Genomic DNA, 25,000 nt, shown 5'->3' on the forward strand with positions numbered 1-25,000 from the left:
ACTTACACACATGCATGCACAAGGCTCCAAACACATGAATACTACTACTTTTACCATGAATGTGTGTGAGGAGCTGCTATGGGCCACGGTGCTGCTGCAGTGGTGCAAAACACACACACACACACACACAACACACACACACACACACACAAACACACACACACACACACACACACACACACACATGATGAGAATGTGAGGCACTGCAGTGGTGTAAACTTCACCTCGGGCGCTAATTGTTAGGTCCAGGCAGGGAAAAAAGGTGCACAACGAGCAGAACGAAAAAGTTGCACTTTTAATGAGAGCCGAGCGGTCATCCGTTAGGCCTGTCAGCCAGTGCTATGCTAACTCAGACTATTCAGACACACACACACAGGAGGACGGACGCGCGCGCGCACACACACACACACACACACACACACACACACACACACACACACACACACACACACACACACACACACACACACACAGGGGGACGGACGCACACACACAGACACAGACATAGACACAGACACAGACACAGACACAGACACACACACACACACACAGACACAGACACAGGCACACACACACACACACACACACACACACACACACAGACAGACACACACACACACACACACACACACACAAAAGACACACCAAAGACACAAAATACACATTCACCCAGACAAAGAAGGACAGACAACAAAGAACAAAGAAAGGCATATACACACATACTCTATCTCTCTCTCTCCTTCACTCATTCTCTCTCTATTTTCTCACAGAGAGAGACACACACACACACACACACACACACACACACACACACACACACACAGACTCACACACATGCTTGGCTTTAATTGCTTTGATCAAAAGCACACAGGGGAGTCTGTCCATCCGGGATGCCCTCCCTGATAATCAACAGCATTCAGCAGCAGGCAGACGGCTGCCTGCCTGATCCAGCACTCCTCTCCCTCCCTAGAGCCAGGATCCATATCCACCAAGCCTGGGCCCAAGTAAAGTAAGGTTGCTGTGCTCCTACCCACACAACCTCCCATAACATGAATCAGCAAGTGACACCACTCAATGCCCATGATCGGAGTCTTTTTAATTAGCGTAACATGCCTATTAGCGCGACGCAGGGCTCGTGTCAGAAGTGGTGCATGGCAGAGTGCGCTCCATGGGCACTAATCAGTTCAGATGGAGCGCCATTGCATAAGTGTAGACAATGCTGGGGGCCCGCAGAGGCCAGGCAGCAATTGTAAAATAGATTGGATCTGTTTCAACTGTCTATTAACGGTTTGAAGAGAGGGGAGAAAGAGAGACAGAGAGAGAAAGAGAGAGAGAGAGAGAGAGATGGAGGGATGCCAGCCAAAGTACTATTCCATTTTCAGGTAGACAATTTCTGTTCTGCATACTGAGTAGGGTACACAATCACTTTCAATTGGAACTCAGTGTCGCAGGCATTGGAGTTGGTGCATAAAAATGATCGATATGGTTTGTTTAGGGCCCGGTCTGGCAAAACAGACAAGAGCCCTGTTTCTCAAAGAGAACTGAGTAGAGAACCAATGAAAACAGCACCACAATAACAACATCGAACACTCATTAGATGGCATTATGACACTCCGTGGGAGTTGCCCGCATTATTGACAACAAATCAACAAATCTGACCATAAAAACATTCATTTCTACATAATGGTTTTGGCACCTCTCCATATAAGCTTCAGCACAAACAAGGGAGGCGATGCTAACCGCTATTGTGAATAAGATTCCCTTGATTGTTGACATGCATAACCAGCGGTGATTGTTGACATTCGTAACCACTACACTGTAAATAGTCAATGCTATTCCAAGAGCAAATATCTAGTTTACTATATGTAGAGCACACACCGCTCTATAAAGACATGATGGATGCTTTCAACACAGTAAAAACACCAGCCTATTTCTCTCTCTTTCCCTCTCTCTCTTACTCTCCCTCTCAAGCCACTTTAATATTCTGGGCATTTCCATGAGCCTGTCAGGACGGGGGCGTTCTGCACTCGTGACCCTGTATAAATGACTGAGTGGGGTCACCACATTAACCCCAAATAAACCCCTTCTTACAGCTCGTGATAACATTCTGAGGCTCTTTCCACCGAATGCCAAGTTTGCCAAACCCCCATAATTAGAGCAGCCTCGGCCATGTTGGTAACACACAACCGGCCCCCCACCCCTCCTACACACGCACACATACAGGCAAAACACACACACACACACACACACACACAGAAGGAAACACACATGCACTAACACACACACACACACCAGGACACACAACTTAACACACACACATACGCACACACACATCAAAGGGGCCTAGAGCCAAACAGTCTCTCCTTGAACCAGGGTGGTATGGGGCTTTGGGAGTAATCCTATTGGAGGAGCCTCGGTGCTTTGAGTGTCTGCACAGCCACCACTTGCCAGTGGCTTGGAGACCTCATCCACCACTTCCTATTGGCTGCTGGGCCAGGCCACGCCACGGAACCTGCTATGAGTATCTCTAAGTGCAAATCCATCACTTAATGATGGAACTAAGATTTCATGCTGAAGATAAAGACCAAATGAGAGATTAAAACAACAGGCTGATCTGTGGACTTGAGAGTAAAGTGCTCATGAGAGTAAAGATTTGAGAAGTAAAAAAAGAGAGTAAAGCACAGAATTATCTGACTGTTTCCATGACCACGGGGGGGTGTGACAGCCACTTGCCAAGCTGCAAAGATCAGAAAACCTCACCTCATTTCTCCGATGTGCCAAATTGAAGGAAATGAAGTAGGTTGTAAATGAGATTTTGCACAAATTATAAGCACAGTGTTGCAGCTGTCCAATGACTAGAGAAAGGTGCTAAGAAAAGCAACTCCACAGGTTTGATTCCTATATACAATACATTTATTAATATGTGTTTATTAATGTATTTATTATTTATTAATATCAATAAATCAATAAATGCACATGCATTAAATGGTCCTTGCAAGTCACATTAGTTAACTGTGATCGAACATCACTAGTACATCCCTTTAGCAGATGTGTAAAAACAACATTACTTTGACCCCTGATGATGCTCAAAAAGCTTGCTAATGCCCTGGAGGGCGTTTCCCAAAAACCATAGTTGCTAACTGAGTTTCCCATTGCCAACCAACTAAGTTGCTAACAGGTTAGCAACTTTGGTTTTGGGAAATGCACCCCTGGTAGGAATGGCATTACAGCAGTTTTAAACTTCTGAACTTGCAGCATCCTCAAAGGTGCATCTAAACATGAATCCGTCTGTTTAAGGAGGGGCCGAACTGGGCAGTGGTGGTGCTCCATGTCTGTGTGCCCAGCTGGCGCGCCTGTTTGAAGTCTGCTACGCTATGCCAACTCTAATATTGACTCATGAATGTTTTCTTGGGTGAGTCCTGCAGAGAATGTGAAAGCAACTGGATAGGACTAAGAGCCTTTCCTCTGCAGCGAGGGCATTGGAATATGACAGTATAAATGAATACACTCTGCAGCTTAAATGCATTGTTAGCGTTGTTGCAGTGTTAAATGCATTGCAGGAAGTGAAAAACCTAAACAGGAAGTGGATGAAGGAGTGGGAAACGCTGTATTTAAACAACTTGTTTGCATACGTCTGTTTCCACGGGAACCTTTGGCACAAACAACAATGTTCTCTCTCTCTCTCTCTCTCTCTCTCTCTCTCTCTCTCTCTCTCTCTATCTTTCTTCATCCTCCAATGGAGGTAGGGTGGGGCCACAATGTGTGAAATAGCTTTTTATTACTTCACAGCTTTTTAGGGGGGAATAAAGAGGGATGTGTGTTTTTTTTTTTTTTAAATCATGTGATTTCTACAGCCCCTATGGGAGAGAGGGTCTACCTGTTAACAGTCTGCCATGGCAGATCAGTCAGAGCTGAGGCCCAAGCTGAGACTGCACAGGGCAAGGAGGGGCAGGGGAGGGGGGTGCCATGCTGGGGGCAGAGAGACAGAAGAGTGGTAGATCGTACAGCAGCCACAGGCAGCTGGATCCGGCCTGCTAGGACGCATGCAGACGAGCCTAGGGGCACACGCTATATCACTACAATTACCAAGACACCTGGATGTCAGTTTTGATGCCAAGTGCTTTTGGAATGTGGCATTCGGCAGCAAGTGTCATTCTGTGTCCCGTCTGTCCACAAATTGGCACGCGATGATCCATTTAATAAACATGCAGCCATCTAATCTAGCTTTAAAGCTTTGGACATTCCAAAGGCCATTAAATTAATCTTACACCATGCCTCATCTGTAGACTTTATGACTTGGAGTAGTCATAAAGTCTACAGATGAGGCATGGTGTAAGATTGTTGATTTTAATGACACCCCTCTCCAGAATCTATCTGCTGTGCATACCTAGTGTAGAGGAGGAAACACGTCTATCGTATCTTCACAAGGGGACTTCAAACACTGTGTGGGAACTAAACAGAGAAAGCCTCTCAACATCAATGGAATCTACCTTCATTAACACAAGGTGCACCTGGAACATCCATCCACTCAAACACTCCACAGCACAGCAATGGGAGTGAAAAAGAAACCCAACATTCTGAAATAATCCTAATTAGGACATAGCAGAGGGTGAAGATAAGAGAGCTGAGAAAGACGGGTATGAGGAGGAAAAGATGATAACTGTGGCGGTGTTAATGGTAAAGATGGCCTATGGGGTACCATATGGGATTTTCCCTGGGACATTTGCTCTCACTGCTAATGATCAGTGGCAGTAAAAGTTGCCAATAAGGCTCATCTTACAAGACAAGATCAATACTCAATTGTCACTGTTCTCATTTCAGAGCATGTGTTCTGAACCACACAGGCACACCCAGGTACAGGGTCATTCAGTCTCTATCCAAACGGTGCATCGACGTCCACTGAAATGCGCCATTACAACATTCACTTCTCACTGGAGACCCAAAGTATCGCAAACTAACACTGGGCTGGGAACGAACGCTTACATCTTCACATCATGTGCGTGTCTCAGCGCAAGAAGGGGTTCGGGGAATTCCAGCTGCGCTGAGCTCTAATTTCAGATGACTTATTTAATGAGGAGAATATAATAGTAGCCGCCCAACTGGGTAGAAAGGATGCTAATGCAATTTGTGATGTATTGGCGTAGTGTCCCACTGTTATCCTAACAAGAATGCTCGTACTCCTGATGACCGAGTAGTTCACGCCTTTTCACCTGCAGTCAGATGGAACCCCTCCACCACCTCACGAGAAAACCTCATTTGTGACATTCATTAGTCTGTCGTTGCCATTAATAATTCAGTGTGCATGCAAATTCATCTTTGATAGCGTATCTAAAACCCAACATACACCTCAACTTCAGTACCACATTCTCCATGTTTTCATAATACCTAGGCTACGTAGCCTAGTTATCACATTAACCTACATTGGAGTAGGTTTCCTATTTGTGATTCAGTTCTTCATTTAAAATGACAAATTGCATTCTGCAAATAACTGTTATAGTGCGATTTAAGCATTGGAAAACACAAACAAATGTAGACAAGACGTATCGAGGTAGAGGTAAGTGAAGTAGCCTATAGGCTACAGAGACCCACCGAGCGAGAACAAGAACAAACCCATCAATAGCACTTTGCACGCTGACAATATTTCCACATTGCAATTCAATATGCTATCCATATTACAATTATATTGTCGATGGCTTTAAAATGTCCTCATACGACTCGCCTTGCAAGCAAAATACATCAGAAAACAGCAACAAAGCAATGCTCAAAAGAATACCAATAGACTGAACCGGATAATTGAATACGATTCCTACCTGGAATGTATAAAACCGTGTCCCATTAGGTGGATGCACCTTCGGGGAGCTGGTCCCCGTGTTCATGTCTGAAAAAATCATATTCCCTTTAAAGAGATGTATAAGTGCACGGAGTTTGTTAACACCGTAGTACTGTGGAGTTGAATAGTAGATCCGTTACTTTCGGACGCGTTCCCAAGCGCAGTGAGAGAAAAAAAGATGAAAGCCGAGGTCCAACCTGCCCCGGCGGACACGAAGTAGCGACACTTTCGCTACTTCACACCCTCATCGGCGAACAGAGCAAGGCAGACACCGCTCACAAAAGAAAATGACAAGACGTTGATTTGTCTATCTTTTCTGTTCACTCCTCCCTGGTGCCAGGGACGGCAACACGCTATAATGTCTGGGTTATTGATTCGGCGAGTGAAAAGTCAGTGAAATATGCGAGGTCCATGATTGCCTATCGCTGTCCGCGCGGACACTGACAATGCAGCGGACCAGCCCATCTGTTCGATGCGATAATCGCCTCCCTCGGTCACAGCCTTCACAAGTAATTATTCAGAGCATCACAGCCGCTAACCAATAACACGTTGCATGTGGAGAGCAGGAAAAGTGCGAGGACAGATGAGGGACCAGTTTCCCTCAGACTAACCAAAGAATGCTACACTGTACATGCACCTTCAGGAATATTTTGTGCAAAATGCTGGGCTTTACTTCAATGTCACCACTATGCTGAAGATATGAATTGTGTTCAACATACAGATTAGCCAACATGTGGGTGTGTGTCCCTTATTGCACCTCAAGGCTTGCACATCTGTCTGCTAACATAAAGATGTCATAATGTGGGGATATATGCACAGTCTTGGGTCTTGATCAGCAAGAATATAGTGATGAGGGAGGTAGGGAGATTGAGCGAGAGAGAGAAAGAGACATGCCATAGGTGATGCATTCACATAGAGCATCACAAAGTGAATTCACCCACCACTTAAGAAAGTGCATATAGCACAGTATATCTTTAAAGTGCAGCAACACCTCTGTCATGGGGCATGAACAGGTAGTGAACATTACACATTGCCTGGCAGGCAGAGTTTGTAGTAATGACTTCACTAGGGGATATGCAGTCCTAGTTCGCAATCTTTTCCCCCGTTTCTAATGCCAAAGGATGTACCCAATACCACAAGAAATAGACAAGCTGCATGGGCCCTTACAAAGTGTGAATATGTATCATCTGATCAGGGAGGGTGGAAGGGGTCTTGGATGAAGCATGATTAACCTCAGCAGGAATCATGTTAGTAACTACAGGCTAACCCACATCTGAAATAAAAATCTCATGGTATAGTGGTGCAAATGCTTTCATTTGGTGCAATTACATTGAGTTGTTGGATTACTTTAACCACAAACGCTTGCCTATGTATTGAGAGCCAATCTTAGGGCTGGGATCAATATTGATTTACAGTATGCAGTTTTCTGTGGGTTGTCCATGTTTGGATCACTCATGTCAGTCACAGCATTAGGAGTAGAGACCATCTTTCATTGACCATCTCGTAAGGTGACCATTTTCTGATTTCATGCTCTTTCGCAGGGAGGTGGAGCGAAACTGCCCACATTCAATTTTCTTCAGGATTCTTTTCGCCGAAGAAAGGCAGCTATTGTTGACTAATGTAACTCAATCTGTAAGGTCACATCGCCAGGAGGGCTTTTCTGCTGAGCTTTATTAAATCAAACTTGATTGAGTTTCTTGACCCTCTATTGGGTCCATTGTGGATGACCTGTTGTGATGCCATAACACCTGTAAAAGATTTTTTTTTTTTTTAAAGAAAGAAATACAAAGAATAATGGAATGTGGCTCCTAAGTCAAAAACATGTTTAAGTGTAATGATTTAATTAAGCTTGGGGGTGTAGTTCCTAGCAAATGAATGCCAGACGCCATGGATGCCAGGCTTTTATGAAATCTTTTTTTTTTATAACAGTGACATATAGTATGTCTCTGTGGGCTCCATATATTCACCCTATTTACAGTAATAAGCATGGCTGCTATTTCAAGGCCATTTGAGACCATTTTACTCCGCACTTCACACATAAAATTGAGGTCTGGCCACGGCTGGCTAGGCTTAGGCCTTGTCCTCAATTGCACACTAACGGCCCCGCCTGTGAATCAGATCATGTTTCAGTGGGCGGTCACCGTGAGAACTTGGCAATCATACGATTTTTACGGCCACTCCTGCGATTTACTCGCATGAGAAACGAGCGTGGACATTAGCCCTTAATCATACAACTCTTACGCCATTAGCCGCCATCAGATTCATGAGCTCGACAGGGACGCTCGGCAGATCTCAGTGTTTTCTTCCCATCCATCTATCCATCTCTCTCTCTCTCTCTCTCTCTCTCTCTCTCTCTCTCTCTCTCTCTCTCTCTCTCTCTCTCTCTCTCTCTCTCTCTCTCTCTCTCTCTATGTCACTCCTTGTGCTACTTGGTTATTTTTATTTGCGAGGGGGAGGCAGAAAGCAGGCCACAGCGCGCTGCTGTGACGAAGGTCCCCGTGGTCCTCTATAGAGAGTCATGTGAGAGACGGACGGAGGTAGCAGATGGGGCTCTGGGTCCAGGGCACACTACAGGGGGTGGGAATGGGGTGTGTCTAAGTATGAGCGTGTGTCTGTGTGTCTGTGTGTGAGAGAGAGAGTGTGTGCATGTGTGTAGATCGGTTTTGGTTAGCACTCAAAGCTGCCCCCCCACCCCCCTAAATGGACCCATCTCTTCCTGCTGACGCTCAGGGACCCCTGTCGAGACCACATGGAGTCAGACAACGGCCTCAAAGTATGCCAGGGCTTTGACTGCCTCCAAAATAACAACAACAAGAATGGCAAAAGCAACAAACAGCAATGGTAGCAGCAGTAGCAGCCCCACGCACAGATGTGTCTCTGAATGACTCTCTTCCCCAAAACCACACCAGAAGGGCCACAAAATAAACAACACACCCACCCACACACACACAGACTTCTTTGCCTACAACAGCGTATGAACAAATGGTGATGCTCGGCATCTGCTAATATTGGTGTTGATCAGATCTGGTGCAATGTGGCATACAACACATTCCTGTAATTACAGAATCTTTTAAAAAGTGGAAAATGGAGCAGGAGACATTTTCTTGAAGTTGCCAAATTTTGCCTGCTTAGCTTCAATCATGTACAGTATACAGTACAGTGAGCGTGGTGCTTAACGTGTGATATTTCACATTTGAATCTGGACCAGACCACGGAGTGGCGGGAAAAGCACAACCGCACACGTCTGCTGCGCTCAACGGGACCCGTCTGGGTGCAGCAGAGCGATGATGTCACTGTACAGATGTGCCCTGGGACTGGCTGGGGGCCACGCTAGCCCTTCATGCTGATTGGCTGGCGCCGCTCGAGCAGTAAGCTCCTTGTCCCACTCAGAGCAGCACAGGGCCGTTGTGTCTTTGTTCTTTCTCTCTCTCTCTCTCTCTCTCTCTCTCGCTGTCTCTCTCTCTGCTGCATGGAGATGCAGAGTCTGCTGACTTACATACTCAAGGAGAACCTGCTGAGGATACACTGTACATAATAGAGGTTAGAGGAAATTTGAGAAGGACAAGTGCATACAATATACACCATGGGGACTCCTAAGCCTTATTTATTTATGGAAAGTGAATTTGCTCCATTTTATGGCAATGTCATTTAATGTTGCTGTGATATTGATTATTGTGTAAGGTTGTGTGGCTGCCATGGGAGCAAATGTGTGTATTGTAAATGAATGTATATCCTTTCTATTAGCGGACAGATGCATGTTCTCATGCACAGGCCAACCCATTACACCCTGTCAAACACACACACACAAAAACACACACACACACACACACACACAGAGAAGATGACTTAAATAGGTGCGCGCACACATATTGCAAATTTGCCCATCAAACATGTATGGCAAATTGATTTTTTGTTTAGCGACCTGTGTTTGATCATTGAGATGGCCTCATTTCTGAGGAGGGGTGAACCTGCGTTGTTGCATAAAGGTGTGCATAAAAAGCAGGGACCGTTGCCACATTCTCACCACACAGAAAAGCTAATGTGTCATTAATGAGAAGCGCTTGTTGTCTTGTATAGTACGGGCTTGTTAAAAAAACAGATCAAAGTTCCTCATTAAAATCCATCGAGCTGAAAGAAGCATGCTGCTGCAAAATAGTTTCCACTAGTAGGCCTAGACAAATTAGGAGATTCACAGCACAACTGATCAGCATAAAAAATAAAGGTGTCAAGTTTTCTACTTTCACTACTTGGTTAGACAATTATTAAATTGAATGAAAACCATCAAAATTCCATTATACCATTACATTTAGTTAGCTTTGTGATTTATTTTTCTTTAAAGGAAAAATTTCACATCCTTACTAACTGAAACATGTCCCTGAATCACCACATCCACCGGTTTAATGCTGGTGGTCCAGTCCAGCAACAGATCAACAAAGACAGAACTCATAAAAGGTGCATGCCAGTGACATCATGGTTGAGATGATGGGGCTGGTATGAGAAGATGAGTCCACTGAGACACAAACTCCAGGGAAACTGAACAACTTGCAATCCACCACAGTACAGCAGATTATTAGAAAATGCTGTATCATTGTGCATTGTCTTGATGAGTATCATTAACTTGTACAAGTGTTCATCTATTTTTTCACCTTTCTTCACATGTAAGTGTGTGTGTGAGTGTGTGTGTGTGCGCGCGCACGCCTACTGTATGTCTCTATGTCATTTCATCTGATCATTGATCTCGAGCATATGTGTGTGTGTGTGTGTGTGTGTGTGTACACATGTACAGTATATACTGTGTCACTGTATCCTTATAATGCATCCAACAGGAAGTCATAGATATATCCATAAAGAATGCAAATGGGAGACTGCAATAAAGTGCAATAAGTAGTTCTCCGCACTACCAAGACGAGCAGAACTCGGGAATTGACATCTCATCCAAAACAAAAAAACAAAATACATTCCAACCCACCAAGCAACACCCGAAGGGGAACTGGCAGTCAAGCTTGTGAGGGAATCTGCACTGAAGAAAACTCCTATTTCAAATGTGCCAGTGTTGTTTTTGCCATTACCTTGCCCAGCTAGCTCATACTCATTATACAAGTGTTAACAGTGGTTTCTCCAAGACATGTTGTACCAAAATTGAACACTGTCCCTCCAATTACGCTTCAAAGTCTGTAAACACACTCACTCTCGTTTTTTCCCCAGGAAGGATGTTGGAATGACAGTAATAACAGGCTTGCAGCAACCAATATTTACGTAAGCTCCAATCATATCTCAATGGCTTTTGTCAGCCTCTGTCTGTTTTCATATTTTAGCCAACAAAAGCATACATAAGCAGGAAGCCCCCTGAGAGCAATCACGGTCTGGCAATAGCTCCAATCATCTCGCTGAAATCTAAAGATACAACCACTGCGGCCCCTTAGGCGGTTATTTTCAGGCAAGTAAACAGTGTTCTGTGGCCGAGGGCTCTGCGGGTACAGAGATAACCAGTTAAGTAAATAAAGATGGTTCTTGAGTCGAGATTTCTGTTGTTCTGTGCTTGAGCGAAGGCTTTTTATGGTTATGCAGTAAATCAATGACGACGACGGCCAACGGGCTGGATTAGGAATCAGGCTTTCTGGGAAACATGCGGTGGTTTCAAACGTAAAGCAGTCAATCCAACTCTGCGCGTTCCATTCCACTCGCTCGCAGAGTGTTCAGGTTGGATCAGATTAAACCTCAATCCACTTCATCCTATATGGGATTGGCTAAAACACTGCGTCAGATCTTTAATACAGTGTGTGTGTGTGTGTGTGTGTGTGTGTGTGGCTGTTTGTGTGTAGGCCTACACACCTGGCAAACAGACATTTAGCCATGGATAAAAATGGATCTTATTGCGACTGGGGGAATAATTTGGGAGTTATACCTAGTATGGTCTTTCCATTGGTCAAATGGAAAACTACAAAGTGAGCAACAGGAGGCGACACCATTTCAGGCTTAATGTGGGTTCAGCTCCTGCTAGGGCAGGGGTGGGCAAACTGCGGCCCGCGGGCCGGATCCGGCCCGCCAAGCACTTTCATCCGGCCCGCCGAGCATTTCATTTAGTTATCAGGCTGCTCGCTATTTTTTTCCTGCGATAGAGACGACGTTGGTTAGCTTTACTGCAAACTGCTTTTCACTCTCCTTAAAGAACGTTATTTCAATGTCAAAACATCATGTTAAATAGAGATAACATCATGTTAAACTAAATTAACTCTTAGTTATCTCCTTTGCAGCAGATCTAACGTGAACATTATGCGATCCATTTAATTGGGAACGCGTCTGCACTCACAAGAGGGAGAGAGAGCCGCAGGTTCCAGCTGGCTTGTCATTGTTGATAATTGATATATCCTTCTTATAAGAAACTTTTAAAAGGAAATCATGAAGGCAACAGTAGTTCCCACTACTGACCATTTAAAAACTGTGAGAGGGCCCAGCCGTAGGTACAGCACTAGCCATAGCGGAGCAGGCAGAAGATCATTGAGAAATAAACGTGAATTAAAGTGACTGTCTTAAAGCGACAGTGCACAATTTATACATTTGTTAAACAACATAAAATTAGCAGCATTTTTAAGCAATTCATATTTTAAAAAAATACTTTTCATGCTAAATTATAGGCTATAAAAAATATTTTTTTTTATGTGTGTGTCATGGGGGGGGGGGGGGGGGGGGTTCTGCGGCCCGCCGGCCAGTTTTCAAAACCCAATGTGGCCCTTGAGCCAACCCTGTGCTAGGGCACATGTGTACTTAAGGCCACAGTGTTGTGGGGGTCTCTGGGATGACGTGGTGTCCATCTGGGGGGCTGAAAGGTCAGGGCATCAGTGCCTTCTTCACACTGGGCTCTGCATCACATGTCCATATACTTTACCTATATAAATAGCACACAGTGAGGGTATAACACCTGTTTGGTGTTTTAATAGTTGTTTCCATCTAAGAATGATGAACAAGGAAGAAGGGGACCCTTCTCTAGACATGACAACTGCCTGTTACAGCTCTGAGCGAATCATACTTTTTACACACACACACACACACACACACACACACACACACACACACACACACATACACACGGCCAGTTTAATAAGCAGACCCCAGAGAGCACAAAAGAGATAATCTAACACCTTAAGTCACCAGGTCCCCAAAGAGCGACACTTCTCCCATCTTTTTTTACCTCCGTATTTCTGAAAGTGAATCCTCTGTCTCCACCCTCTCTGTGTGATGAGAGAAAGAGAAAGGGGGAAAGGCAAACGCCTCGTCTGCCAGCGCCGCCACTGAGCTCCCCCTTGGTATTCACCACCTTACCTCCGCTTAGACTCACCGCTGTGCACACATTTCACACCCAAATGTGGTCTGAGGTGTCAATTCATCTTCCTGCTCCATGAAGTTCTGAAGCACAGGCTACACAGGCTACAGCTGTTTGTGGGATATAAGATGCATAATTTCACGCTCATAAAATGAGGAGTGCTGATTGTAGCATTAATGATGGTTTATGGACTGGAGTAAAAATGAGGTGTTGCTTTTTATCTTAGAAATATAGCCAATGAGTAATTAGCTTCTAGTGTGAAGCTTTTGTCTAGTCGGAGCCAAGAGCTGTCTGCAGACTCAGTGAGGATTCTTTTAAGCAGCGGATGAAATGGTTGCTTCTTAAGCTTCTCCATGTGCTATTTTCCCTACCGTGGCATATCAAATTCTGGTCTGATCATCACTCACAATACACGTTTATGTGCTCGTCGTCTCGAGGTTTCATTATCCACGAACGCACACTTCACGCCGATTTGCGCTTTGTGTCGGTGGAAGGTACGATGCGCTTCACAAAGTTGCGAGACAGAACCGGATCTGAGTGCTTGCTTGTGCTCTTCCCCCAACACGGCACCCAAACAATGGCTCACCTGATACATAGCCAAGTAAACAAGCATGTGGCGTGGGACTTTTATAGCAGCTAGGTTTCAGCCATTTCCTATCGGTCTGTTCTCAAGGTCGGATGCTACAGTAAGCTTTGCATTCTTACAGCAGAAAGAAATTATCCCTCAGCCTTTGGAAGCAACTTGTGCTTTCTCCATGCCATGACTTCTGCCATTCTGCCAAGTACTTGCTTTCTATATAATTCATGCTGTACTGTCTTTTAATTCTAATAATTCAAAGAAATTATGACAGGATAGACTGCTAAACAAAACAGCTGTGTGTGTGTGTGTGTGTGTGTGTGTGTGTCTGTTCAGCGTGAGTGTGTATTTGAGCAGGAGCATAGAGAGAGAGAGAGGGAGAGAGAGAGCGAGAGATGGGCCAAAACTAAGTCAGAATATATCCCCATCGCAGCTGAAGGAGACAGTCGCCAGGGTGGACATCTTGATCGCCTCCACAGGTTGGCCTTATTTCCCCTCCCAGCCCCTGTCAATCACTTGCTTGTCACTTAAGGCACCAGTGCCAACCGTAGGGCTAAGGTGATCCTGCCAATGGCGATGGCGTGGGGGTAGGGTGCGGGGGTGAGTGGGGAGCGGTGACTCAAGGAGGGCCCTCAGCTGCATGCCCTCCAGCGACTCTCAAGGATACGCGAGTGAGTGGCCAAGATGTGGCAGGCATGCCAATGAATGCCCCGACACGGCACCTATTTGCATGGCCACTGCCACCAGCCTATGAGTGATGGCTTCATTTGAATACACAGAGGGCAGAGGGGACAACGCCATGTGACGAGATGATGATGTGGTCTGGAGATCCTCAACGTATGGTTTATTTACGGACTGCCTGGCCTGGGTGGGGACGTGCTACACACAGAGTATACACTGACTGCATACATACAGTACAGGTGTTCCAATCAGCACGCCATATTATGCTATGCACATCTAGAATGGAACTGGAATTGGAATTGCAAACAATTGATAGAATGTGTGGAAGTGTGCAACGCTACTTCCTCTGTGTCTCACTCGCTAGCTCTCTTATCTCAATCTATCTATGTGTGTGTGTGTGTGTGTGTGTGGGTGTGTGTGTTTTCACTGTCTCTGTGGGAGCTGTATATCTTGGTGAAGTTCCTACTGGGGCTCTGATGAGCCCTGGTGAGAGTATGTGTGTGTGTGTGTGTGTGTGTGTGTGTGTGTGTGTGTGTGTGTGTGTGTGTTTGTCTGAATATAGCCCTAGAGAGAGTGTATGCCTTTGTGTTGCCTGTGCGCTGTGTGTTAGTGTGTGTGTCTGAATATAGCCCTAGAGAGAGTGTGTATGCCTATGTGTTTCCTGTGTGCTGTGTGTGTGTGTGTGTGTGTGTGTGTGTGTGTGTGTGTGTGTGTGTGTGTGTGTGTGTGTGTGTGTGTGTGTGTGTGTGTGTGTGAGAGAGAGAGAGAGAGTGTGTAAGAGAGAGAGAGTGAACAAAAACTGGTAGAGAGACAGAGAGAGAGCCTGGGGGACAGATCAGCCTGGATATCAAACAAAAAACTGTGCAGAACAACACCCTTTCAAAATGAAGAGGAGGGGACAGTGATTCTTACCCAGAGAAGAGAGGACAAGACAAGGGAACGGAAATAATGCTTCTTTACTTTACATTTGGAACGTTTTGGTGAAGAGAGGACAGGGAATGAGTGTGAGAGAGAGATGGGAAATGAGAGAGAGAGAGAGAGAGAGAGAGAGATGGGATATACCCTCAGGCCGGACTCCAACCTGGGCCACAGAGGGCACTGGACCGGAATATGGTGCTGGTCACTGACGCTAGCGCTGCGTTATGACCCCTACTAAACAATCTTTTTGTCATGTTACTTCTTGTCTTTGACTTCCGTCATTTTTCATGTCCGGTGTAATTTCACTCTGGGTTATCACAGTGTTGACAGCTAAAGTAGCCCAGCCCTGTTATTTAAGCAAAGCAATAGTGCATGGTGAGGTTTGATATGGGACGGTCAGGGAGACTGGACAGCCCTGTGCTTTTTTGATGTCCCCTGATAAGGGGGAATGATTAGATCAAATGGCATATCACATCTTAGTAATGGATGCAATTTGGACAGAGCAGACAGATGGACACCAAAGGTCCTTCAGAGTCAAAGCACTATACAAACCTGTCTGTGTTAGGAGGCAGTACAACACGATGTGGCTTCTTCCATGCAAATAAACTCCAGATGCGGAATGTGTGAAAAGAATGCATCAAGAAGAGAAATGTATTTGCGTAATGAGTGCTGACAGTGTTTATGATGAAAAAGCGCACAGACACACACACACACACACACACACACACACACACACACACACACACACACACACACACACACTGAAATACAGAAAATGAAATACAGGAAATCATACAAACAGTGTGAGGCTACATCTGCAGTGCTGCTGTGGAGGTTTTCAATCATCCTCCATCACTGCATTTTAAAACAGCTCTGACCTCAACATTATGGCGGTTTCCACTGTCAGCACTTTTGCATGGCCATGGTGATGTACAGAGGTCTTAAGGCCTGTCAATCAAAGTTCCCTGCATATTCAATCAACACCATATTGCATGGTGGTTAAAACCATATTGCAAAGTTCCCTGCATATTCAATCAAAACCTTCCTTCGCAAGTCTTGAAAGATGATTGAGAATTTGTCTAATGTATAAAGGCTAGCTAGGCCTAACATAAAAGGAGACATTCAAAAAGAGTAAAGTATGTTTGACAAGGCCATTAGTCCTTTCAAAAGCCTTCAATGTCTAATGGACCTGACTACCAACTGAATTAAAAAAAAAGAGAGGAACAGGAACAGGACATTTCTTTAACAGGAATTCACTTAACATGGCAAAAAGTATGAATCTGAGACTCACACAAAAACGGCTCATCAAAGTGCACGGCTTTTGTTATCTCTGGACCTTTAAACTACACCATACAATACCGATCATTAAGCGGACTGCTTCATCCAAAGCAGTAAGTAAAGGAGTGAAAAAGTATAGACTGGTATTTAGCAGAAGCTTTTATCCAAAACGTATGACCAAATCTGAGCATCTGTAGTGATTGTCAGGCAGTGACACTACCACTGCTCGAGTGTACTCATGTTATCAGTTATTTAGAAGCTGAACAGTTGACCTCCGTCGACCTCAAGGCTACAGAACCGGAGATGAACTGCTAGTATTATGGGCCTGCTGAGCTGACAGTTGCACCAGCTTTCTGAAAAATAGTTGTCTCCTCTGTGTCACTATCAACCATAAGTATCGTCCAGTAACCACCAGCAAACATCTTATGAACTTTTGACACCAATTACCGATGAAGTAACCCATGTCATGGCCTGAAAATCAAGGCCTATGTGTATGTTTTGCATGGTCAACACCATCTCCTGATCGTTTGCTCTCTCTCTCTCTCTCTCTCTCTCTCTCTCTCTCTCTCTCTCTCTCTCTCTTTCTCTCTCTCTCTCTCATTATGGGTCTAGATCTGAGCAAAGCCAGAACTTGTTTTCCTCCTCAGCAGTAGCAGCAGCCCTGCTCCCTCATACAAAACACGGTGCATTAATCACACACATCTAATTACTGACTCACTTCTGTCTGCTATTTATATCCACCTCCTTTCTGCACACACACGCCCACATCTCACCTCACTCACTGCCTGTTGACTGTGCTCACAAAAAGTTTCATTTATTCACAGCTGTCTGTGAAACAAAGGCACGACACAACATATCGTTGACAACACAATTAAGACAATTAGTTATATTTACAGTATTTTTATTCACTTAGCAAAAATGTTTTGTCCAAAGAAAGTTATAGTACAGTGCACATTGTGTGCTTCTTAGATAGCTAGCCTTTCAGACTGTATTGACATGGTGGTTTACCAGATGAAGTCCATACTGGCAATAGTTCAATTTACACCTATTTCTTTTGCAGACGTTTTTTTAACCAAAGTAAGTTACATATTTTATACTCTTTAACCATCAAATGATTGGTAGCGTTTGCACTTTAAACTACCAGTAGACCTACATATTGAACACCACCACCCCAGTGTTTCCCCTACAATGTATTTAACAGCGGCGCAGCGCCGCCGCTGAATTTTCAGCGCCGCTGCAACATAATATCACGAGATTCACTTAACACACTGTAAAAGCACAATGGCCAACGTCATCTCGAAATTGTTTTCTGAAAGTCTTGAGTAAGTTAAGTGCATCAAATCCGCACTTAGCCTCTCATTATTCAGGACATATATGCGGCATGATGTGTCAGGTGATTACAAGCCCAAAGACAAGTCTGCAGCCCATATGGCTAGCCTACGTTCTGAACACGGTTACATTGTTTAGCTATCCGACTGATGGGGTCTTGCTCCGCCAGTGTAGCCTATGGTGTCATCGTTCACTTGTAGGTTACACAATAAATAGCCTACTTATAGGCCTGGTGACACTAAAAAATGATATTAGTTATATTTCATCACGAAGCTTTTTGTATGCCGTGAATTCGCTTGTAGCCTATGCCATATGTTAAGCTTGAGCAATTCCTCTGATCCAAAGCCTGCTTTGACACATTGACACTAATGTGAAACATGCATCCTCCTCTCCTAGCCTACATCAAATAAAAGAAACCAATTCATGATTACCGAAATGAATTTAACATGGGGGGGGGGGGGGAAGTTTGTTGCGATTTAGCCTACTGTTGTGATGCGGTTCTTTCTGCTGATTCGATTTACCCCCCGTGTCGTCAACTCTGAGAACTCTTGCTCCGGCTGACAATTTTATCCAGAGAGCTGATTTCCCAAAGATGAGCCTCCATCAACATTCAACGACAAATTATTAAAACGTAAGTAATGCAATAGAGTAAACCAATGTGCAAGGTGTATGGTCTTAACGTTAATTGTAGCCTAGACTTGTAACGTTAGCGTAGGGCTATATGTAATGTTTGCATGGGAAAGCTAGGCGAACACAGTCTAGGCCTGTTTAAACTGTCTGATAGTTAAAGGAAATATGAGCATATGTTGGCATATACGTATAGCCTAAATTCTGTCCACTTAGCTATAATAGGCTATCACAAACAGACCTTTTCTACGTTTACGGCATTAGACATATAGGAGCCTACATTCTCTTATCAGAAAGACATGTTCTCATAAATTCAGCGTTCTCTTGACGGTGAGACGAACGGTCGCACTTCAATCAAGTAGCCTAGGTCTTTTTCGAGTTAATTGTGAGTGAGTTGTATGGTAACTGTGGGAGTGATGTAGAAGAAAAGTGAGTATTTACTTTTTTACACGTGGGTTTGTTGTTTTGGGACTGAGAATTAGACTACAAGGAGAGCATCTGGCTACGTGCATGCGTGTCAGCATTAATGGTCCCCCCACAATTCAATTCAATTCAAAGCCCAGAAAAATTAAGTGCTCGCAGATTGGGTGTGGCCTTTGCCATTAAGACAAATTGAAATAAATTGTAAATAATCTTTTTCTGGGTTGTGCCATTTAATTTTTCTTCTATCATTTTTAACCAATAATGTAAAAGAAAGCTGAAAATGTCCACAAAAGAAACACGAAGGTATGATATAAAAAAAATAAAAAAAATGCGCAACACCCCCCCCCCGCCAAGTAATAGCACCGCTGCTGGAAACATTTCTAGGGGAAACACTGCACCCCCTCCAAAAAAACAAAAAGCAAATGAAATAGGATAGGTGCCTCAAACTAACCCCACTCTTCAAGACAACTAGCGGTAGCAGCAGTTCAGTTTACCGAGGACCCACTACAGAGATTGAGCTGGTGGCATTTTTGCCCCACAATGCTGGCTGCTTTTGCGCCCATCAGCAAGTGTGAGAGTGGCCACCATGCCGTGCTGGAGGAAAAGCTTATTACTTGAGTCCGCCACACAGCGCAGTCAAGGACACGCGCGCACACACACACACACACACACACACACACACACACACACACACACAAACACACTCTCTCTCTCTCACACACACACACACACACACACTCTCTCTCTCTCACACACACACACACACACACACACACACACACACACACACACACACACACACACACACACACACACAAAAGCCTTCCAGGAGAGATTTGTTCTGATGCTGGGCACCCCTGAACAAGCCTCTGCCACTTACTTTCTCTCCTCCTCTGGGATCTCAGGGAGTTTCAAAGGAGACCAGCTCAGTGACCTTCCGCAGCCAAGATCCCCCCCCTCCCATAAATGTATAAGGTCAGAGTAGTAGTAGAGAGCAGTATAGAGGAAAAGGGAGACAGACAAGGAAACAGGCAGAAAGACAGAGATGCAGAGAGTGAGAGAGATAGAGAGAGAGAGAGAGATAGAGGGGGAGATTGAGAGGGAGAGAGAGGGAAAGAAACACAACAAGCACACACAGCAAGTAAGGCCAACTCCAGTAAAACGCTTACGCAGTCAGAGTTCAGCCAGTGCTCAGCAAACCTCTGGCTCTAAACTTCAGATTATTGATTAAGAGACACAGAATTTTCACCTGGGTAAATAGTAGATCGGCATATAGACACACATACGCACAAACATACACACACTCTGTCTCTCTCTCTCTCTCTCTCTCTCACACACACACACACACACACACACACACACACACACACACACACAGACAAAGCCACACACACACACACACATACACAGACACACACGGAGAGAGAGAGAGACACACAAACACACACACACACACACACACAGACACACACACACACAAAGCCAATTCACACGGGTGGGTTATTTATGAGCCTGTGCAATGAGCTAATGGATGGAGAGGGCTGATTCCCTCAGGCAAATGCCTGGCAATCTCCTCTCCCAGCCCCTGTCACCCGCCCGATCCAGAGGCACACATAAGCAGGAGTAATGGCTTTTTAATGGCAGGGGCGATGGGCAGAACGACAATTTTTTCCCCTAAATGCTCAAACACTAACAATGATTCTTGAAGCACAATTTTTAAACTATTAATGCTTTTAGCCAATCTGTTCACCAAATTTGCAAAACTGAATGCACATTCCACCAGTCCAACAGAGTCTAGACACAGGGTGACAAGTTGGAGAGGTTTACCCACAAGCCAGCACATATGTGTAATGTCCCTCACATTTTGTATCAACATTATGGGATTAAGGATTAATGTCGGTTAATATTCGTGCTTCGTGCTTCAAACAGTCCCCTCTATCCAGTCTTGCCAGTAGGCATATAACAAACAGTGGCTTTATGAAACAATATGTAGGGCAAGACATTGGGGAGAGCCCCGTGAACAAGAGGGCGGGGGGGGGGGGGGGGGTCGGGGGCGGTTGGCAGTTGGCGGTGAGAGGAACCGAGTCGAGCGCAAACTTTGCAGCGAAGCGGAGAAGATGAGGTGAGGAAATTGGTGTGATCAATCTTCAGTCGTGTACAAACACATTTCTTTTCATCTCTCTCTCTCTCTCTCTCTCTCTCTCATGCTCTCCCCCTTTCTCTCTCTTTTCATCTCCCTCTATTGCTGTCTCACCCCCCTCCAATCCCTGTCTGTCTCTGTCTGTCTCTCTCAACTGCCATAGTCGTCTGTGGGTGTAAAGCCTCATCCAGCCACTCTGATTGCTTTGACTTTATTTGCAAGTTGAAACTCATCAGTCTTGGCTGGGGGAGGGAACAGTCTCATAACTTTCTCATTACCGCCTCCGGGAAACATGACAAATGCTTCGTTCAGTTGAGCCTCACTCTCAGGCCCACTTTTGGGACACTAAATAGCATTTCCGCGCAGAATTTTGTTTCCTCTCCATAATTGCGTTCACTGAGAGCATTAGAAAGCTAAACACATGTGCCACGCAAGCAGGTTAGACAGCTACAGTACGTACCAGGGACTCAGATGGGAAGCTGCGTGGGAAGGAGCTTTCGGGTACCGAAGTTGAAGTTGTATCTCCGAAGTTCAGGTCAAGTGCACGTGGGGTCAAAACTAACAGTTGGGTAAGATACCAGGACCTCCATATAAAGCCAATGTAGAAGACTTCTAATGAGTTGATTCACAATTAGAGCGCAGCAACAGCCATTTATTTAAGAGGTAATGCATACACCTGGTGATCCAAAAACTATCCCAGTCCCCTACAAACATCCATCGAGCCCGAGTTGTCTCCCACAGCCAGCCACTCTTAACAGGCTGTCAGGCCGCTCTGACACAAAGCTCCACTTGATCACTCCTCTAATGGCCTCCCAGACAGCCCACCTGGATGAGGGGGAATTGGTCGGACCAACAGTAGTTGACATTTTCCCTCCACCTGACAGAAAAGGAGACGGCATTAGTGGCAATTTAAAATCATCCTCATGCTCGCCCCTACAGGAATCCGGATTGGGACGACGCAATTTGGCATTTTTCTGAGAGGGGGGGTGGCTGGTTGGTTATTTCCCAGACTTTGTCGAGCGCAGTCTCCCCGACGCCCCGGCATTAAAATGGGCACCAATTAGGGTTCTCTGTGTGTTCCGCAAACAAGATTAATGAAGCGGAACAATCATCCATTTTCGTCTCGTTGAGGCCGGGGTGGCTCTTTTAACCTGATGAAGACTATTACTGGGTGTGACACAGTTCTGCTGACAGTAATGGACAGTGATTTACGGGTTTGATTTAGCCACGTTGTTGTTGGCGTAGGCCTAATTCATATCCTGTCTGGATAAACCGCAAGATACAGATAAATTGCAGGGCAGATTATAACTATTTCAACGTGCCAATATGTTGTGTCCATGTCTAGTGGGTTATTTCATGCTTTATTAGAGATACAACACTTAGGGTATTGAGGAGCTGCTTCGGAAGGATCAAAGTTTAAATGGCGATTTTATGGTAAAGACCAAGGATTACCTTCTAACAGGCAGGGTTCATTTGATGCTATTTCCAAGCATAAGGCACCCTCTGCTGGCCATGATGATACACCACACCACAAGTATGTATCTATACCAGGGGTTTTCAACTGACTGTGACACATTGACTACCACTGTGACTAAAATCGCTACCTGAAGACCACCCAGTATATGATATTATGATATTCCTTCATTGAAATTACATTATTAAATCCATGGTCAAGGACTACCAACAATGTCTTCATGGACCACCCTTGATCAATACTGAGGTGTTTCTTCCATACTCTTTTTTCCCTGCATACATTTCAAAGATGTCTAATTTTGTACTTGTCTTGTTGCGGATTTCTGGCTTATTTTGTATCAATCATTTCCTCAACAATTTTGCCGACCAGAGCCTGGCCACAGAACTGCATTTTGGTTTAATATTCCTCTGTCTGCCCCACCTTCCTCTTATCTGTGACAGACTGGTTCATTAGTAATGACAAATAATATGGGACTTCATTTACTTGTAAAATAAAAGAGGCCAGAACAAAATAGAACTGTATAGAACAGAACTGAATAGAATAGAACATAAAAGAATAGAACTGAATAGAATAGAACAGAATATAATAGAACGGAATATAACAGAATAGAATAGAATGAAATAGAATAGAATAGAATAGAACAGAACAGAACAGAACAGAACAGAACGGAAATGAAAAACTCAACACACAATCCAAATAAGACATAGCACTCTCAAGTTCAGAGTGTATGCCATATCCAATACACCCTGTTTGAGACTAATCCATCATTGCAGGCATTTCCATCTTTATTGTGCATGATAGCATCAATATGAAGCATATGTGACTCCATGATCCTGACAGACATATTCTTGGCATTATGTTTATATTTTACAAATCACAAGTGGTTTTGTGACAAGACCCATATGTGTAGTAGACACATTTACATATGATTGATGATATGCTTGCTGTGCAGTGCTAATGCATTGCAGATAAGTTTGCTGTATATTTTTTGCTATTTGCCGTTTTCACTGTTTTTGTGAATCTGTCTTAGAATCTGTCTTATTAATTTACTAGTGGTCATTTTTTATCTTACACTTTTGTTAGTATTATACACTGTATGGCTACGTATGGCTAGGCCTATATCTTGCATTGCTGCAAAAGAGCTTAATGCTCAGTTAGTCTTCCCTGAATAAACAACAGTTGATGATAGCTCATTGTGACACAATCCAAATAAGACATAGCACGCTTCAGTTCAGAGTGGCATTACACTAATGTATGGTGATGAATATCTATTCTGAAAACTACAGCCATCCTTATCATGCCAAACTGTAAAGTATATGAATACTTAACAACAAATAATTGACTTAAATATTATATATAAAATTATATGCATTTGACAGGGATATATACCCTATAATATTATGATCTGCTGCATGTCTTCATGAGGTGTGCATCATGCTGAGAACCTTCAGAGAACCACTAGCAGCATCAGACAGTGATGTCATCAGTCACCTGGTATCTACAGTACCTCATTTAGCCATTAGAGGGCAGAGCCACATTAGAAAGCCTTTACACAACACTGCACTGCCACCTGATGAGCCTATATGACTGTGAGTAACACAAAGCAACCCAAACTGCATTAATATCCATTGCTGAACTTTTGCATCTAAAGTCTTGGACAGTTGTAGCCAAAAGACATCATCTGTGTCAACATTTGACAAAAATAGCTACTGATTGTCTATTTCAGCTCTGGATGTAATGCAACTTAAATGTCACTTTTAAGTATCCAGTGTCTTGTGATTGTGCTTGGGAAAGTCTGAACACATTAAGGCATAAAAGGAGAATAATAATATTTAAATATATATTTCTATGATGTTCCGTAATACCTCTATAATATATTTTCCCTCTATATCATTCCTACTGTACAGCAAGGTAAGGTATACTTTATTGTCCCCAATAAACCACTGCGTCACATATGATTCCTTCCTATAGTTATCTTTAGTTATAGTTAAGATTGATATGATATTTCTGCATAGTGATCTTATATTACTCTAGTCCTTTTCCTCTCTCACAGCTTAATAAAACTCCATATTGGCGAGAGCCCAGACACCCACGATCACTCAAGCACAGCCCCATCTTCCACAACTAGCATATTTCAGGAAATGAAACGAGAAATGACCTTTAGACAGTTGAGATTTTGTAGCAGTGAGAAAAACCTGGCAACAACATGGCAGTCTATACTACTAGGAGAGGTGGTGGGTGGGAGGAGAGTAGGGAGAGAGAGAGTGAAGGGAGAGAGCGAGAGAGAGAGAGGAAATGAACAGACTGTAGAAGAGAGATGTCAAGGGAGGGGAGGAGGAGGGGAAGAGAGCCAGAGAGGTGGGGGTGGTGAGAAGAAAACACTCTTAGGTATGAGCTACACC

At 44.2% G+C, this 25,000-nt stretch overlaps 1 protein-coding gene and 1 long non-coding RNA gene across 16 annotated transcripts in view; both read right to left on the reverse strand.

Moving 5' to 3' along the window:
* Positions 1-25,000, reverse strand: part of ppfia2 (PTPRF interacting protein alpha 2) — a 190,464-nt gene that overhangs the window by 104,458 nt on the left and 61,006 nt on the right. For 3 of the 14 annotated variants that reach the window (XM_042078071.1, XM_042078068.1, XM_042078067.1), the window contains exon 1: positions 5,811-6,284. The exons of the other annotated variants lie outside the window; for them this stretch is intronic. In XM_042078071.1, the coding sequence (XP_041934005.1) occupies positions 5,811-5,891 (81 nt within the window). In that variant the 5' untranslated portion in view covers positions 5,892-6,284. Of the gene's footprint in view, positions 1-5,810; positions 6,285-25,000 lie in introns of those variants that run through there. 14 annotated transcript variants of the gene reach the window in all.
* Positions 21,756-25,000, reverse strand: part of LOC121696931 — a 6,598-nt gene continuing 3,353 nt past the window's right edge. For both annotated transcript variants that reach the window (XR_006026361.1, XR_006026360.1), the window contains exon 3: positions 21,756-22,001. This is a non-coding gene — a long non-coding RNA (uncharacterized LOC121696931). The remainder of the gene's footprint in view (positions 22,002-25,000) is intronic.

Source organism: Alosa sapidissima, chromosome 22 (assembly GCF_018492685.1).
Source record: "Alosa sapidissima isolate fAloSap1 chromosome 22, fAloSap1.pri, whole genome shotgun sequence".
Classification (NCBI taxonomy): Eukaryota; Metazoa; Chordata; class Actinopteri; order Clupeiformes; family Clupeidae; genus Alosa; species Alosa sapidissima.